At 34.5% G+C, this 18,760-nt stretch overlaps 1 protein-coding gene across 9 annotated transcripts in view; it reads right to left on the bottom strand.

Annotated features, from left to right (window-relative positions):
* The window catches only part of LOC145245968 (eukaryotic translation initiation factor 2D-like), a 127,915-nt gene that overhangs the window by 58,626 nt on the left and 50,529 nt on the right, over positions 1-18,760 (bottom strand). For 6 of the 9 annotated variants that reach the window (XM_080107751.1, XM_080107752.1, XM_080107748.1 and 3 more), the window contains exons 2-4: positions 15,417-15,607; positions 12,397-12,480; positions 2,584-2,686 (exon numbers count right to left, since the gene is read on the bottom strand). In XM_080107751.1, the coding sequence (XP_079963877.1) occupies positions 2,584-2,686; positions 12,397-12,480; positions 15,417-15,513 (284 nt within the window). In that variant the 5' untranslated portion in view covers positions 15,514-15,607. Of the gene's footprint in view, positions 1-2,583; positions 2,687-12,396; positions 12,481-14,564; positions 15,608-18,760 lie in introns of all 9 variants that reach the window. The other 3 variants (XM_080107755.1, XM_080107754.1, XM_080107756.1) reach the window with 1 other exon arrangement.

Here is an 18,760-nt window from a genome sequence, read left to right as displayed (position 1 = left end):
GCCATTCATAAGAATCTCAGGAACAAAAGGAACATGCTTGCGATTGAAAGACAATAGCTGAATCTTGACAGAATTAAACGAAACAAGCCATTCCTTACCCCAATCCATAACTAAACACAGTTCGTATCTTTATCAATGGCATTACTGTTCAAGTGCGTGCAATAAATCCAATTAAATTTGAACTGGTTCTGTAGTACCAGTTTTCAAGAATTCTGGCAAAAGAACTGACCCAGTAAATTATCACCCCATTAGCCTCCTCCCACTTTTCGTCAAAATATTTGAGACCATAATCAACCAAGCTCTAGTCCATCACCTTACAGATGCTAAATTTCTTACTGACCAACAATATGAATTAAGGCAAGCCTGTTCCACAGCAGACATCCTAACTAATCTCAGAACGTATATACCATTCACTGGATAAAGCGGGGGAGGATAGAGCAGTAGCTCTAGATATATCTAAGGTTTTTGACAGGGTATGGCATGAGAGTCTTCTCAAGAAAATCAGATCATATGGCATCACTGGAAGAATACATAACATAATTAAATCCTTCTTAGAGAAAAGAAAAATCCAGGTTGTCTTTGACGGTCGTACATCTAAACAATATGATATAAATGTGGGAGTGCCTCAAGGGTCTATCCTTGGACCTCTGTTATTCCTAATATTCATAAATGACCTTCCTGACAAAATTGTCTGTGAGATGGGTATATATGCTGACGACACCACGCTCTATAACAGACACGACAGGAAAACAAATGAACACATATCTAAAGAAATGTCAGAAACACTAGAGGATGACCTCCGATCCGTAGTGGAATGGATCAAAAAATGGATGGTCACATTCAATACTGCCAAAACTAAACTTGTTTCCTTCAATAATTACAAGAAACCTTCCCTACCACCAATGGCCAATGACTCTTTATCTGAAAGTGCATCTTTTAAACTCCTTGGCCTAATGTTCACAGGAAACATGAGTTGGAACAATTACATTGAGAACATTGCCAGGACCGCTGCGAAGAAGGTGGGTTCTCTCTTCCGTGCTAGAAAGCTATTAACGCCTGAAAGTATCCTATACCTCTATAAGGCCACCATTCGCCCATGTATTGAGTATTGTTGTCATATTTGGGTTGGTGCATCTGCCACTAGTCTCTTGCTCCTAGACAAGTTTCAAAAGAGAGTCGCCAATCTGATAGCTGTCATCTAAACTTCAGCCTCTGTCCCATCGACGAAATGTTGCATCCCTCTGCCTGTTCTACAAGTACTTTAATGGTGAATGCTCTGACGAACTACAAGCACTTGTGCTCCTTCGACGTAAATACCTCTAACAAACCCAACAAGCAGTAAAATCCCACCTCTTCACAGAGATCCCTAGATGTACGAGAGCCTTTTACTCCAGCAGTTTCTTCCCCAGAACCACTAGACTTTGGAATTCCCTTCCAGGTCCCTGCTTCCCCAACTGTACTGACATGCAGAAGTTCAAGTGTAACGTGAACAGACATCTTGCTACCCAACTCCCTACACAGTACCCATGATGCTTATGTACCTGATAGTAGCCCCCTACAACAAAGTGGCAATGTGCCTTGTTTGGGGTGAAAATGCAATAAAAAAAAAAAATAAATAAAATTAAAAAAAAGTCGATTTCAGTCTGAGTTAAGATCCAATGTACCAGTCATGCAATCCTTTCTAAACTGTAAGAATCTCCGTGCCATTGTTGAAGTAAATACTAGGAAATATATATATCAGCCCAACAGCGAACACTAACCATTATGCCAAATAAGCATGTTAATACATATATTGACCTGCATATTTGGCATAATGTTTAACATGTTTACTATTGGGATGAGAGATTGAAGTTTATTCTTAGTAGAATCATACCAAAAACTAAAAAAAAATGTTACATGCTGATGCTTTCTTATTAAATACTCAACATTATAAGTGGATGAATTATAATGCCATAGTCAATGAAAAGGAGGCCTTTAGATATATATGAGGATAAATACAGAACAATTACCCCTATTTTTATTATTTGACCTATGTGAGTTGAGTTACAAACAATTGATTTTTGAATAAGTAATTATCATGTCAGATAAGAGATAGAGAGGAAAGAGAGGGATAACAACATGAGATAAAGTCAGAAGAATCACAAACAGATGTCAGCAAAACAAAAGAGAGGAGTTTCTTAGAAGAAGCTGAAAATAAACCTATTCTGCTTCTCTTTTTCCCTTTCCATAAATAATGTATCTGTATATAAAATAAAAATACAAACTAGACATGTTTAAAATGAAAATATTGTCACTTAAAAATAAATGACAAAGTTTTTGTTTAAAATATACATAGTTTTTAACAAATGTAAACAACAAAGATATGTTGCACAAAGAATGTTCCAAAGAGAAGCTAACCAAAAGTCTGCAGAGATGGATCCAACCACTTAGAACACAGAACAACAAAAGAATCAGCGCTTCTGCTCCCATACCTCTTCCATCAAAGAAAACCACTTTCCATCATGTTTTCAACCATGCCAAGGCTATTATTACGGTAATAATTGAAAAATGTCATGGCTCCGTGTTTATTATTAGATTACTTACAAGTTTCCTCGGAGATTGATAGTACAGGAAGCTCCCTTTTCGACGTGCTTAAATGTCCATGGATGAATTTCACCTTTGATTACTAACCCAGGAAGCATTAAACCTGAAAGCAGAAATTAAAACAATCAAAATTTTGTTGTTTTCTGATGAAAAGAAAATCCAATAAAAGTTTGCTTTCAGATATTTTGAAACAAATCTTTGTCAGGCACCATGATGTTTTAGATTAAGGTTGAGTCATTTGTGCAACTGATTACAGAGCTAAAGATCAATTACATGATACAGATTGTCTAAAAAATAAATTTTATACTTCATTTGAATCAAGTTACATCAAGTGTTAAAGCAACCATTTCTTTGAATTTCTACAGCTGAAGCAATTTAGAATAAAATGAAAATATGTGGAAAGAGGAGGTTCTGAAATTGAAAGAGAAAATGAAAGAAGGTAAAGGAGAAAGAATGTCAGAAAAATAAAAAAAGAAAGTTTTTTTTTTTTTTTTTTTTACACAGTGGTCACCACTTATCAAGGTCCGTAAGCCACTCAGGGATAAGGGTTATTGCAAGTACATTGCTTTAGTGTGGAGATTTGATGAAGTGTTTACTTAAGGGGGCGGTTCATTAGGAATTTGTTAACGTTGGACTTGAACACATCCAAGTTGTAGTCAGGTGGGAAGCAGGCAGACGGAACAGAGTTCCACAGGCATGCAGTTCTAAGAAAGAAGCTTTGTTCATGGAATCCACGTTTTGATTTTAGGCACAGATAAAGAGTGGGGGAAATTTTTCACAGTGGATTCAGCTAGACGGGTGTTTTTCGTGAAAGATTGGCGAGGGGGGACCAGAGATTGGAGTTCAGACGAGCACCTGCCATGGAAATAACGATAAAACAAGGATATGCTCGCAACGTCTCTTCTGTGGGAGAGAGGTTGCAGGGTAGAGAAAAGGGCATCCCCCACTAAGCCATGAAGTCTATTTTGTACTCTGTCAAGGCAGGATAGGCTGTTTTTAGCAGCTCCTGCCCAGATATGGCAACAGTATTCCATCCTTGGACGTACTTGGCTTTTATATAGATAGAGAATTGCATCAGTAGTGAGATATCTTCTGGAGCGGTAGAAGGATCCCACCATCTTTCCAGCGACATTGGCAACAGACTTGATGTACGTGTTCCATTTCAGATCAGGAGGAAAGGTCAAACCCAGAAGCTTGTCAAAACACGGGGCCTCTCCCAGACGAGAGCCATCCATCCCAATTGATACCAGATGGGGATCAGAGCGTTGATGATGTAAGGATAGGAGTTTGGTCTTAGATGCATTAAAGGTAACCAGCTACGTCTTCCCCCACTGAACCACGCGCTCGAGATCAGAGGAGAGAGAACTTTGTCATTAACAGCCTTTGATGTGTTGCCGTAGATGGTCGTGTCATCAGCATAGACGTCAACGAATGATTTAAGTATGTGTTTAGGGAGGTCATTGATGTAGATCAGGAAGAGAGTTGGGCCCAGGATTGACCCCTGAGGGACTCCAGCATTAATACTGCAGGCCTCTGATTTTTGTCCATCTACCACTACTCTTATGAGCCTATCGGAGAGAAATGATTTAATGATTGAGAAAATATTTCCAGTTATACCGTAGCTGGAAATCTGGTGAAGTAGGCCCTTATGCCATACCTTGTCGAAGGCTTTTGATGGTCGTTTGGTTTCGTTTCGTTTACGGCATATCAACCATCTATGAGAATAAAGTTGTCAAATAAAATTCTATAGGTAGGATAATTATTTATATTCATAGAATTATTCTTAGAATACATTACTTTTTAAAAACATTATTCTTTAAAGAGAATTTGGACAAAGTAGGGAATAAGGACCCCAACCAATTTTATTGCAACGAAAGAAATAAAAAGAACAGATTTCGATCAACACTGATTTGACCATGACCTTCATACACACACATGGCCTCTGTAAACATATTTAAAATAACCAACTTGTTTATGTTTTTGTGACCAAGAGTGCATTTTTTCTTATATGTTTACAAAAACTTTTAATAAAACCATTTAAACCAATTTACGGGATTAAAACTATTTAGGGGATTGATATTTTTATTAAAAAATAAAATAAGGTTACAAACGAGTTATAATATTTACTCATGACCAAGATTAACATTTTATTTAGAGTGTGTTCATATATATATATATATATATTTTTTTTTTTTTTTTACATGGAGTTCACCACTTATCAAGGCCCAGTGGTCACTCAGGGATAAGGGTTATTGTGTGTACAGTAATCAAAGGGATAGTGTAGCAATAGTATTGGAGAATTGATAAGGTGTCATTACTTGGGGGGGGGGCGGTTCATCAGGAATTTGTTTGTGTTGGACTTGAAGACATCCAGGTTGAAGTCGGGAGGGAAACAGGCAAGCAGAACAGAGTTTCACAGGTGTGCAGTTCTAAGAAAGAAGCTTTGTTCATGGTATCTACGCTTTGATTTAGGCACAGATAGGGAGTAGGGAAAATTATTGACGGTGGTTTCAGCTAGTCGGGTGTTTTTTGAAAAAGATTGGCGAGGGGGGACCAGAGAATGGAGCTCAGACGAGCACCTGCCATGGAAATAACGATAGAACAATGACAGGCTCGCTACGTCTCTTCTGTGGGAAAGAGGTTGCAGGGTAGAGAAAAGGGTATCCCCCACTAAGCCACGGAGTCTATTTTGTACTCCGTCAAGGCAGGATAGGTAGTTTTTTGCAGCCCCCGCCCAAATGTGGCAGCAGTATTCCATCCTTGGACGTACTTAGCTCTTATATAGATAGAGAATTGCATCATTAATGAGATATCTTCTGGAGCGGTAGAAGGATCCCACCATTTTCCCAGCGACCTTGGCTACAGACTTGATGTATGTGTTCCATTTAAGATCAGGTGTAAAGGTCAAACCCAGGAGCTTATCAAATCCTGGGGCCTCACTTAGACGAAAGCCATCCATTTCAATTGATGCCAGATGGGGATCAGAGCGTTTATGAGGTAGAGATAGGAGCTTGGTCTTAGATGCATTAAAGGTAACCAGCCACCTCTTTCCCCACTGTACCACGCGCTCAAGATCAGAGGAGAGAGAATCAGAGAGAACATCATCATTTACGGCCTTTGATGTGTTGCCATAGATGGTCATGTCATCAGCATAGATGTCAACGAAAGATTTAAGTATGTGTTTAGGGAGATCATTGATGTAGATCAGGAAGAGAGTTGGGACAAGGATTGACCCCTGAGGGACTCCAGCATTAATACTGTGGGCCTCTGATTTCTGCCCATCAACCACTACTCTTATGAGCCTATCAGAGAGAAATGATTTAATGATCGAGAAAACATTTCCAGTTATACCATAGCTGGAAATCTTGTGTAGTAGGCCTTTATGCCAAACCTTATCGAAGGCCTTTGATATGTCAAGAGCAATTGCCCTAGAAATGAAGCCTTTGTCGAGAGATTCGCTAATCCTATGAGATATAACCGTTAGCACATCTGCTGTAGATCTAGCAGAGCGGAAACCATATTGCGTGTCGCTAAGAAGGTTATTTCTGCTGAGGTGGTTGACTACTTCTCTATTTATTGTGGATTCCAGCAACTTACTCATGACACACAGGAGACTTATTAGTCTGTAGTGAGAGGGGGATGACTTATCACTTGAATTCTTAAATACAGGGCATACTGATGAAGTTTTCCAGGGTGTTGGAAAGCACTTTTCCTTAAGGCAATGCTTAAACAGTTTGGAAAGTATGGGGGCAAGTTCTGGTTGTAATTTTTTTAACACTATAATTGGAATACCATCGGGACCAGTTGCTTTACTGGAGTCAAGGTTCTTGATTAGCTTGGTGACCTCACGCACAGATATTTGTATGTTGCATAGCGTGTTGTCTGTTATAGGAGGGAATATGGGGAGTTGATGGCCTTCGTCACACAGGGTAGAATTTGCCGCAAAGTTCTTGGCAAATAGTTTGGCCTTGTCGGATGCTGTCGAGATGACCTCTGGTCCATTGATAATGGTTGGGATAGAGCGCACGTTTCTGTTCAAGATCCTGTTTGCTATTTCCCAGAACTGGTGGGAACCAAGCCGCTGCTCAGCTACTTTGGACTTAACGGATTGCGCATATAGTTCTCTTGCATTTTTTATCACTCTTTTACAATGGTTACTGGCGGTTCTGAAAGCAGCTTTAGTTTCAGTGCATCTATTACGTTGGTAGCTATGGAAAAAGTGATTACTGTGTGTGATGGCAGCAGCACATTCGGGGGAGAACCATGGCTGGCTGTTAGGTTTTTGTTGGAATTTTTTGGATGGTATGAATTGGCCTATGCCTACAAGTAACCATTCGGTCAGGTCTGATACTATAGAGGACACATCCTTTTTAAACATGGAATGGAGAGGGAGATCAGATATGAATGTACGGAAGCTATACCAGTCTGCCATAGAGTATCGGTATACAGTACGGTGGAGAGGTACGTCTGTAGATTTATTATATTTCATTTTTATTTTAACTGATACGACCCGTTGGTCGGAGGATCCCAGAGGAGATAGAACGGAACATGAGCATAGCTCAGAGGAAGTGGATAGAAAAAGGTCTAGGAGGCTTGCGAACTGACCGGTACTATCGGGCACACGGGTGGGCTCGCGGAGAATCTGAGTGAAGTCATAGGCAATGGCAAAATCATGACAGAACCTCCCCTCCTCATCAATCTTATTTGAGTGGGTCAGCCATTCCACATTATTGACATTGAAGTCACCGCAAATGTGAATGTTAGCCGAGGGATGAGCAGACAGGATGTGGTCAATTTTTTCTGATATACTCTTAAAGACAGTAACTCCACTGTTGTGGGGGCGATAGAGGGCAAATATAAATGCGGTGGTGTTTACAAAACTTTTTAATAAAACTATTTAAAAAAAAAATATTTAATGGCAGGCATTCTAACCATGGTGTTCTATTTTGAGAGGAACAAGCTCCCCAAAATGAGGCACTTTGGATTGATATTTTTGATTAAGAAAAAAAATAATAATAAAAATGAGTTATATTATTTACAAAATATTTTGTGGGGAACAGGATTTCCCTACATTAAAACCCAACATAATAATTTAGAATTTAGGATGTTGATCTCTCCTGTCGGCAGTCAGTGAAGGAGAAATCCTAGAATGAGGCAATTTTTATGCATAATAAAATCACAAATATAAGCAACAAGTATAAACAAGACCAATTTGAAAAATACATAATTTTAAAAACTTAAAATTATTTAAAGAAAACTTTTTAATGGCAGAAACACATAATATAACTGACTTTTTCAGATTTTCACAACCAAAACTGATGTTTTATATAGAGTGCATTTTTTTCTATGTGCATCTTCAATACAATTCAATATTTATTTTTTTAAAGCATTAACTTTAACAACTATTAATATTTTTTTAAATATTAAATTTGAATTTAATCTTATGATACCCATCATGTGATCAATAACGAAAAATCTAAGAAGCCAAAATTGTATGAGGTATTGAAAAAATTTAATGTTTGAAAATTTTTTTAAAAATACAGCAGCAAGTGGATAGAGTCTTTTCAAAGATGTGTGGCAATAGATTTCAAAAGACAATCTATTTATAATTGAATGGATAGAACAGCATTACCTACTTGCAAATTAAATGAATTGTGAGTGCATATGAATTGCACAAATTTCTGTCGACACTGGTTTGACCAGGACCTTCGTACAAACACATGGCCTCTATAAACAAATTTAAAATAACAAATTTAAAATAACCAACTTGTTTGGATTTTTACAAATGGTTGTAGATCTCGGATTAATATCGGAAGGAATTCCTGTGGCATGAAAGACATTCAGAAAATACTATTTCTGTATAGCATCCATTTATTTAAAAGCATTTTCTTTGAATAAGTTTCGTTTCTTTACATTAAAAATTTACCTTGTATTTAATTTGCCCTTGCAGGTAGGTAAGCAAATAGCAAATTTCTTTTTTTATATAAAGAAATGAAAGTTATAAAAAGATTTGTATGGTGTGCTATTACACTTCATCTTTATAAAAAGAAATGTTGTAAATAAAATGTATTTTTCAAATCTCGCTTGTTTATACTTGTTTCTTATATTTTAAATTTTATTATGCATAGTGTCTCAGTCTAGAAGAATTTCTCCTTCACTGACTCCCCTACAGGAGAGATCAGCATCCTAAATTCTCAATTACTACATCAGTTTTAATGTGGGGAAAATCCTATTCTGCAAAAGATAAAACACCCTGGTTGGAATGCCTGTCCTTAAAAAGTTTGGTTTGAATAATTTTATTAAAATGCTGTGTAAATATATACAAAAAAAGAAAAAAACACACTTGTGGCCGCAGAAATCCAAACAAGTTGGTTATTTTAAATTTGTTTACAGAGGCCATGTGTGTATATGAAGATTGTGGTCAAACCAGTGTTAACTGAAATCTGTTCTTTTTGTTTCTTTCTTCGCAGTGAAGTTGGTTAGGATTCTTATTCCGTACTTCATCCAGAAATTTCAGAGGGTACAATCATAACTAAAAACAGGACAACAGAGCACTTCAAGGAAGCACCCCACCAGTGATGTTACTCTCAAAATATATTACTTTTTAAAAACAAAAAAAAAGAAACCCTTTAATGACCCATGATTCCCTTACCAAGTATCTCAACAATCATGGCCCCTGCACTTCAAAAAAAAAAAACAACAACCCAAAATGCAGGTTTTGTTTTATGTTGTTTATTTAGTTACTCTAAAATTATAAATCAAAATTAAAATTTTGCTGAAAATGACACACTTGCTCTTGATCTCGTGTGACAAGGTCTCTTATGTCCAGCTCAATCATGGACACAACAAGGTGAATATTGTTCCTAACATCAAGATGGTTTCTGGACTTCAATTTAATGGTCGCCAAGTCCAAAAATCCACATTTACAAAGATATGTTGTAGCAAATTATATGATATAAGCATTACAAGTGCCTTCTTGTTTAGTGGGGGATACGCATCCTGAACAGGCAACCAGAAGATGTTACTTTGTTACTGAAGGCCAGCTTCATTGCTTTAGAAATCTTAAACTCTCCAACTTAATTTTCAGTAAGTTCAATTTCAGTGTTGAAAGAATCTCTGTGCCATGAAACATCCAGTGGTACTTCATCAAAATAAGATTTGAACTCAACAGAAAGAATTTTGATATGTCCAGTCATACAACAACAAGGAAGTTCAATCCTCTGCTTTGGCCAATGCTCGTCCAAAAAGGAAATTAGGCTGTGGACCCAAACTTGGTTCATGCCTTCCAGATTTTAATTTGAGCAGACAGTTTGCCAAGCTTGTCTTGAATGCCACTGATTGTCACATGACAGCTTTGTATGGATTGGTTCATTTTGTTGAATCAACTAAAAATATTGGTCAGGTAGGTGTGACAAGCTCTTCATTGTTGATGTGCACATGGAAATAGTTTTCGTTCTCTCATAGAAAAAGTTTTGCTTCCATACAGAGTTCATACAGTCGAGAAAGGCATTTCCTCCTCAATAATCAACAAACTTTGATGTAGAACAGAGGTCTCATATGTTATGCTCCCATTTTGCTAGCTAGAAGAGCAGCTGATTTTTCGTCTTTGCATGAATGAATGTGGATACTAGTTTTGTTTTGAACTAAAAGTGCTTTAAAATGAGTTAAAATACAAAAACTTATCAAGATAGATACTTATCTTGCTTTTGGTAACATTTATTTGTTGCATGTATTTTTTTTTCTTTTTCATTCTGTTAGAATAACAAATTCCTAAGAAATGTTGACTAAGCTATCAATGAACCCTATCAGGAGCTGGTCTACCAGCATGCATAACATCTGATTCACTGACTGTGTTCATACCAGTTGAAAATACATTCCTGGAATCATTCTGATAAAAACAGAACTTGAATGCCTACTAGACACTGTCTCATAGACTTTGACCATGACATCTATAACTTCCAACAAATGTAGCGATAGAATTTATGATGCAAGAGCATATCGGTGTAGTGAAGTGGGAAGACATCATGTCTGGCCATTCTTTCTTGATAAGTGTGATGAACCCTTCTATGATGCCAATCATTGCTGGAACACCATCAGTACAGATGTACTTGAAATTCTGCCAGCCAAGTCCTTTAACTTCAATGTCTATGATGGCTTTGACGTCTGTTGCTGTCATTGTGGTTGGCACTGTATTGCAAAACAAAAATTCTTCCTTCATCTTTTCCTAGTGAATTAAAAACGAAATTTGCTGGATCTTTTTATTTACATCTGATCTGGTCATCAATTCCATTTTACCTTGATAATTTTCTCATCAATAGTGTGTGGTTTCTTGCACTTCACAATTCAGTATGTCACTCCATAGCTCAATTTTAGAGCATGTTTTTCTTCTGGACCAAATCCAAATTTGGGAAGTGTTGCTTCAGTTATATCATGCACGTTTTGAAGACAGCGCATCAATACTATCATTCTTCCTTTGGGGATGCATCTTGTCACGATAGTTTGAATGTTTAGAAGGACGTAGTGATGAATTTGACATTACCACTGAGCAATATAGACATTGCACGCATTCCATGCCATCTCAAATAACATTTGCGAATCCAAACTTGACATAAGTGTCATTCCATTTTCAAACCATCAACATCTTAGAAATTAGAAATTGAAAAATAAAAATTAATTTTAAGCGTTTTGTAAAGTTCAGACATCGCCTCACTTGAAAAATAAGATTCCACATTTTCATATTACAAATTATTTTTATTGCATTATTCTAATATCTACTTTATTTAATGGTTAGGTTGGGTATTATTTAACTTTTATTTAATTCTGGTTTATGTTTATTATAAAATTTAATGAGTGTTTTCATAGGGCTTGAAACAGATGATTTACATGTAAAACATCTTCAAGATATGAAAGCGAAGCCGGAACCAATTACTTTTGTATTTAGAGGTTTCACTGTACATAAAAAAAAACTTTTTCATGGCTAAAGTCTTGTCACCTTAATTATACATTGCAAGTTTTTGCATTTTGATTTACATTTTTCTAACGTCCTCTTATAGCTCCCTAATCGAAGGCTTGTGGCCCCCTTAGTGAGCCATGGGTTGAGAAATGTTGGCATAGATAATTTTCTTTGTTCTCAACATGACTGACCCTCAGCATCCATTTGGGAAGAAAATAAAATGGAGAAATAAAGTTTGGAGTTTTTGAATAATACGGGTTGGAATGAACTTATAGATATTAGTGGATGACATGATCAGATGAGTGATTGAATCAAGCCTCCTCAATCTTCTGTCTAGTTGAAGTGGAAGAACAGCTGAGTCACTATGATCCCATCCTAATGCATCATGGATAACCACCTACAGTCTTCAGGTAATCTCTTTTTGGGGAAGGTGGGGTTACATCTCTGTATGAAGCTACAGTCATTGATTTCATAGCTCCACCACAAAAAGAGAAAGAAAGCTACAGTCATTGATTTCATAGCTCCACAACAAAAAGAGAAAGAAAGAAAGAGAGAGAGAGAGAGAGAAAAAAAAAAGAAAATAAAAAGCGAGAAACAAAGCAAAAAGAAAGGAGAGAATATAAAGAAAAACGGAGAAAAAAAAAGTTTACAAATTTTGAACAATTACTGTAAGTTGCCTCATGTCACCATTATGATGCAATAGTCTATACACGTATAACTGTTAATCTTAATAGATCAAAATGAATCTGCTGCTGAGTTTAACATCAGTATGATGACTTCTGTTGAACTTTTCTTCCCAGCTGCCAATAAAATAAGTATTTATAACCCAAATACTGAAAAAAATTAAATTCCTCACTTACTTGCACCACCAGCTAACTTCTCAAATACAGGTGGCCATGTTGTAAAAGAAAGCATTATTTGAGGGTGCTTCCATAAAAGATAGACTGAAAAGAAAAAGATGAATTCTGTAATCACGCATGAATCTGAGTATATTTTTGTTACACATATAGTTAGCATTGCTTACTTTACTGAAATTTTTAAAATATTAATTTCCAAATTAAAATGTGTCCATTATCTATTAAATTTAATATTTTTGGTTAAGTTTTAGTTTTTGTAGTAATCTTAATATTTTTTTCCAAAACAAATAAAAAGTGATTTTTGTTCAGAATTTTCCTTATATTAAAAAACAAAAATAAAGAAAAATCTGTATGTACCTGTGATGAAAGAAAAATATCATATTCCAAAAATCACATAAATTAATCAAGTAGTTTTATTTCTAAATAGGGAAATTAAATTTTATGAGTATTAGAAGTGACTTTCTCACCCACCATTTTGAAAAATATCTCAAGAAACAAAAGGAGATAACTCAACGATACCTTATACAAAATTTATGTTATAATGCCTATGAATTCCCATTACTCACTTAAAAATGATTTTCTTTATAAAAATAAAACTATTTCATCAATTTATATAATTTCTGTACATCAAATAAATTTTTCTTGAATTTTTTAAAAATTTAATATAGACAAAAAAAAACATTTTACGGAGTGAAGATGTTCTCAGAATGTATCAACTCCAGGAGATCATTGTATATTAATTTTACATAGAAACTAACACATTGTCGATCTAAAATTTGAACATATTGATTTAAAAATCATAATCTTAAAATTTGGTGTTTAATCGGAAGCTCTGGTTTTGATATAAGTGGATTTACTGATTTCTTACAACAGAAAAAATTGGCACAAGTGCAGATGGTGGTGAGCACCAGCTCTCCTCGAGGGAGCACTCTGATTGGGTACAAAAGTTGCCAACAAAGGTCAAGTTACCATTTCTATATAGGAGCCTCAAATGATCAGCAATAAACGCACCCTCCCAAAAAGAGGAAGTCATGCCTAGGACTGAACCAAGCGATACCTCATTCTTGTGCTTGGTGTAACATTCATGCTGGGCAGATCAACTTCATTTTCTCCATCACCTGTATAGCGTCTCTGACCAGAGCAACTTATGTTTGGCAGACATGCACGAGCACAGCTGAGATATCATTGATGAAAAACAACTTGCAGGCTGCAAATTTTGCAGAGGTTCTCCTTGAATGATAGTTCTTCAGGCTTTCAGCTGCCCACCAATACGTTTGTATTAATTTGAGATGGAAGGATAATATCTAGGATCAATTTGTCTTCTTGGCAATGAAGATATTGCAACACTACAGAAGAGCATGGTCTCAGATTAGTTAATTTATAAAGACTAGTTACTAGCGCTAGATCGATGCAACAACAATGCAGGATACTATGAAGAGAGTTATTGCTAAATAATTTAAGCTTCTATTGGTTGGCAAGCTTCATGTACCAGGTTTCAGATTCGTAGTAGAGGTCTTGACAGTCAGCTAGTAGATATACCCTTTTGGTGGCCAGTGAGATTTCTCTCCTGTCACACAATCATTGGCACAGCCATGTGAAAGCAACACAAATGCAATGTTCAGCTTTAATCATTTCTTGAGAAAATGGCATCATTATGGAACCGAGGTAGATGACAGTCTTTACACTGACCTCTTCCCTCACAAGATCTGTCTATCATTCTAACAAGAATGTCACCAGTAGTTGCCTATCTCTCTTTTTTTTTTTTTTTTAAATACTTCAGTTGAAGTTCTTAGAAATTCTATGGGCTAACACTTGATCTCTATATGAAATACATATTTGAATGTTTCATTAAATTTCTCCTTTACATCTCAAACACTAAGTTAGTAAAAAAGTTGAGAACATAATTTTTCTTTCCCCAATTGACCATTTAAATATTTTATAGTGTATCTTTCTTGTGGTCTTTTGGTCTTACTGGATTCCAGGACAAGAATTCATCTAGTAGTATCCAGCTTTGTGTTGTTACTTGAGGTAACATCACTTAGAGAAAGTGTACCATTCCCCGTAAAAGCCAGTATGGGTTAGCCATAAGGAGATCTTATTTAGGCTGCAAATATAATTTAATTTTGAATATTTAGTCACAGTTTACTTGTAGCAAAAAAGTATCCTCATACCAGGTTGTCCTGACAAACTCCTGTAGAGAGAGATCTTAGACACTTGGAGATAGTGTCTAGTAGGTATTCAAGTTCTATTTGATTCCAGGAATGTATTTTCAACTGATATGAACACAGTCAATGAATCAGATGTTATGAATGCTAGTAGACCAGCCCTTGAAAGGGTTCATTGATAGCTTAGTCAACATTTCTTAGAAATTTGTTATTCTAACAGAATGAAAAAAAGAGAAAAAAAAATACATGCAACAAATAAATATTACCAAAAGCAAGATAAGTATCTATCTTGATAAGTTTGTATTTTAACTCATTTTAAAGCGCTTTTAGTTCAAAACAAAACTAGTATCCACATTATTCTTTTAAAACGAAAAAAAAAAAAAAAATGTCTGTCCATAAGTACTGCACATGGAGCTTTGATAATCACACAAAAATCAAAAATTAAAAAGCAGCACATCCAACGATTTTTACCAATCATGTGAAAATGTAATAGTATCAGAATTTCGTTTAATTTTTTTTTTTTAGTGATTATCAAAGATCCAACTAAAAGGGTTTATTTTTTTGTTGTTTTAACTCAGACTTACCACTATTTTTGTTTTGAATTAAATAAACGTTTTAAAATAAGTTAAAACACAAAAAACTTTTGCAGGTAAGTAGAAGAGTAACTTATCTTGCCTTTAGTTACATTTATTTGTGGACATTTGTTTCTTTCAACCCTTTTTTTGTTCTGTTAGATATAGTAACAAATGCTCAATTTTTTAAATTTAAATAAATAACAAAAAAAATGGTAGAGGGGCGGGATTTGTCATATAAATCCTCCTCCTTATTCTTTTAAAATAGTAAATGCGATAATTCAACCTGTAGGAAATAATGTTCTATTCAGTTCAAAAAACATGGGATTCTTTTGAAAGAAATAAATCAATGCATTTTCTCCACTGTTTGTACAGATCTTCATTATGGTGACATCGCCTTTGTTGGGCAGGACTTCATTTAAGGATTCTTCATCAAGACACTTAAAATTTTTGAGGATATCAGCTCGGATTTTCTTCCTGAAATACCAGAAAGGGAATTAAAGTTACAAAAAAATATACAAAAGTATCCATACAAATATATAGGTATGCTTATAACAATAATAAATGTAACTTATCTAAATACTTTACTGCAGTTTTATAGTTTCATAAATACATCAGGTTAGTGGTAAGATAAATAATTTTAATCATTTTTTTAATGGAATGAAACACACTAACAACAAAGAATAAAACAGCCATTTTTGTTTTCTCATGGGAGTCTATTTTTATGTATGTAAAAAAAAATACATGAGAAATATTAAAAAAACAAACTTTTGGTTAAAGAAATTTAAAAATTTTATATTATAAAAGATCTATAAAGTCTATTTTTATGTATGAAAAAGTTTTAAAAGTTCAAATAAAGTTTGTAATGTAATTAAAAAACAAAAAACAAAAAAAAACCACCTTGTTTTTTATTAAAAATAAAACTAACATTGACATTTGACTTAAAACATTGCCAGGGACGATTTTTTCGCATACACCGCCATGTTCAGTCTCGCAAAAACAACTGGTATGCCAAAGTAAAACGTAGCCAAATAATATTAAAAATTTAGTTTTTGTGTGGAATAAAATTTTAACAGTAAAAATATTTTTGGTGAAAAAAAAAAAATTAAATTGAATTAAAATTACATTTTCAACAATCTAGAATGCTATTCCAGGACAAAGATATAAATATAATACAAACGAAATTAAAAACTTGTTGCATTGAGGGTGGGAGGTGGTGGATTTGCATTTGCATTTTTATTTTCTTTTATTTAAAAGTTAAGTTGAATTATTACAATATCATTTGAACGCTGATTGAACAAAATTGGACACTTGTGCATTACTGTCATGGAATATCTTTTTTGGTTTCATTTTGAAGAGAGCAGAACAGGGAGAGACGATGCAATTTCCAAACCAGGAGAAACAAAAATATCAACAAATGTCAACAACAGTACAATGACATAAAATAAAACATTAATTATATGAAGATTTATTGACAAAATAAAGAAAATTCTAATAATACAAAATAGTTGCTTTGTTTTTTTGCACAAAAGTTTTTAAATTAATGAAAGCTATGAAAGTGTAAGTTTATTGTCATGAACAGGTAAAAGTTAGGTTTTTTAAGTTTTATATTTTTATACAAAAATTCTGAAATATTATCTGAATATTTATTGAATTAAAATAAAATTAAGAAAATTCTTCGTTATAGTCAGCTAATGTACTTGCTAACTTTCGACGTGGCTGCTATCAGAAGCAGTGACAAGGCAAATCAGTTCCTTGAGTTTTGTTCTTCAGTATCTGTTTTTGAAGCAATTTATTGAAATGAAATATAAGAAACGGACATTATTGAAAACTATACAATAAAAATTAACAAAATTATACAGATGAAAATAAGCTTTTATTTACATTTAATAACATTAAAAAAAAAGTTTTTATTTTAAATTTCATGTCTGTTTATGAAATGATAATACGTCTTTTTTTTTTATTTTAAAAATAAGTTTTTTATTTGAATTTATATAATAAATGTATATTTATGAAAGTATAAAAATAAAATTATTGAAATCAAAATAATTGAAATTAAAATAACTTTATTTCAAACATCATAAAAAATATTTCTAAAATAGTTTTAAAGGATTTTAAAAAGAATTTTCAGTAATTCTTTTTATTTAAAAAAAAAAAGTGAAAAAAGTGTTTTCAATAATTGTTTAAAAAAAGTAAACTAATTTCAATAATTCTTAATTAAAATAAGACAAAAAAACTTTTCAATGATTATTAAAAAAGAAAGATCGGCAAAACGACAAAATAAAAAAAAAAAAAGGACATGAACAGGGGAGATATAGACATGAGAGAAAAAACAAAGGAACTGATTCACTTTGTCACCGCTCCCGGGAGCAGCCGCGCCAAAAGTTAGGAAGTATGTTAGATGACTATAACCAAATTATTTGTCTCAAATGAAATCAAAAACTTTGTTCCGTGACAGTATTTGCACAAGTGGCCACAATTGTTCTAAATTATAATTGATTTTGTTAAGGTAATATTTTAAACTGCATTTTAAAAAAAGTTGAAAATACTTCAAAAACATTCAATCTTTTAATACATGAGCAGCTGATAAGAATTTGGAAGTCAATTTAAATGACTTTTCGGACATTTTTAAAAAGTTAGAGAACAGACGGGAAAGTGGTCAAAAACAAGAAATAAATGTTACCAAAGGCGAGAAGAGTTGATCTTTTACTTATCTGGATAAGTTTTTGGTGTTTTAATTTATTTTAAAGCATTTATCAAATTTAAAACGCAAATAGTGCTCTGTGTGGTTGAAAATGAAAACAAAGATGGCGACATGAGATTGTCACCTTGAAGTCTCGAGAATCGCTCAAAATTCGAAAATAAAGATACTAGTAGTAAATGGTATTTTTTTTTTTAGTTTACCGACCCCTCGGCAGTCGCCTTTAATTTGTCGACTTATAGGTTTTCGGGTACACTGAGAACGCATATCGCATTTATTTTTTGCACAAACACGCAGTTATGCATATTTGAAGGCATTTAGTATCCAACGTAATCACTATTGTTTTTGCTGGCGGCCATCTTGTTTCCCATTTAGGAAAAAACGCCAAAACATGGCCCTCAAAACATTTTTCGACTTCAAGGCCGAAATGACTCCCCCCTACTTCCACCCCACTTTTTCGGATATTTTTCCGCTTCTCGATATCGAAACGGACAATCTTTTTTTCACTTTCTTAATTATATTCATTTTTTTTCACGTTCTTACTAAAATGTGTGCACGCGCGTAGTCACTTGACGTTTCACAAGGTGCATGAATACATGGCGGACATTTTAAATGACAAATATTTTTCATAAAATAAAACGTTTTCACCTCATTTAATAGTAAAAATATTGCTGTCAGTAAGTTTTCACGAATGGTTTACAAAAGCATATTTTATGGTTTTCGTTCTTTTTCGGGGGGGGGGGGGGTTGAAGGGGGTATTCAATTATAGAACTTGCATGGTTCAATAGGCGCTTCACCAGTTTAATTAACCGTTTTTCCATGGAGGGGTGGGGGCGGGTGTGTTGTGGTGGCCGCCACAACACCCCCACCCCCGCTGGATACTGTATGTCTTCAAATATGGATGTTTGCGCAGAATATAAATGCGATAT

Source organism: Euprymna scolopes, chromosome 23 (genome assembly GCF_053919585.1).
Source record: "Euprymna scolopes isolate OS-2025 chromosome 23, ASM5391958v1, whole genome shotgun sequence".
Taxonomy (NCBI): Eukaryota; Metazoa; Mollusca; class Cephalopoda; order Sepiida; family Sepiolidae; genus Euprymna; species Euprymna scolopes.
The sequence above is the reverse complement of the archived record's forward strand: the minus strand, read 5'-3'. Positions and strand labels throughout refer to the sequence as shown.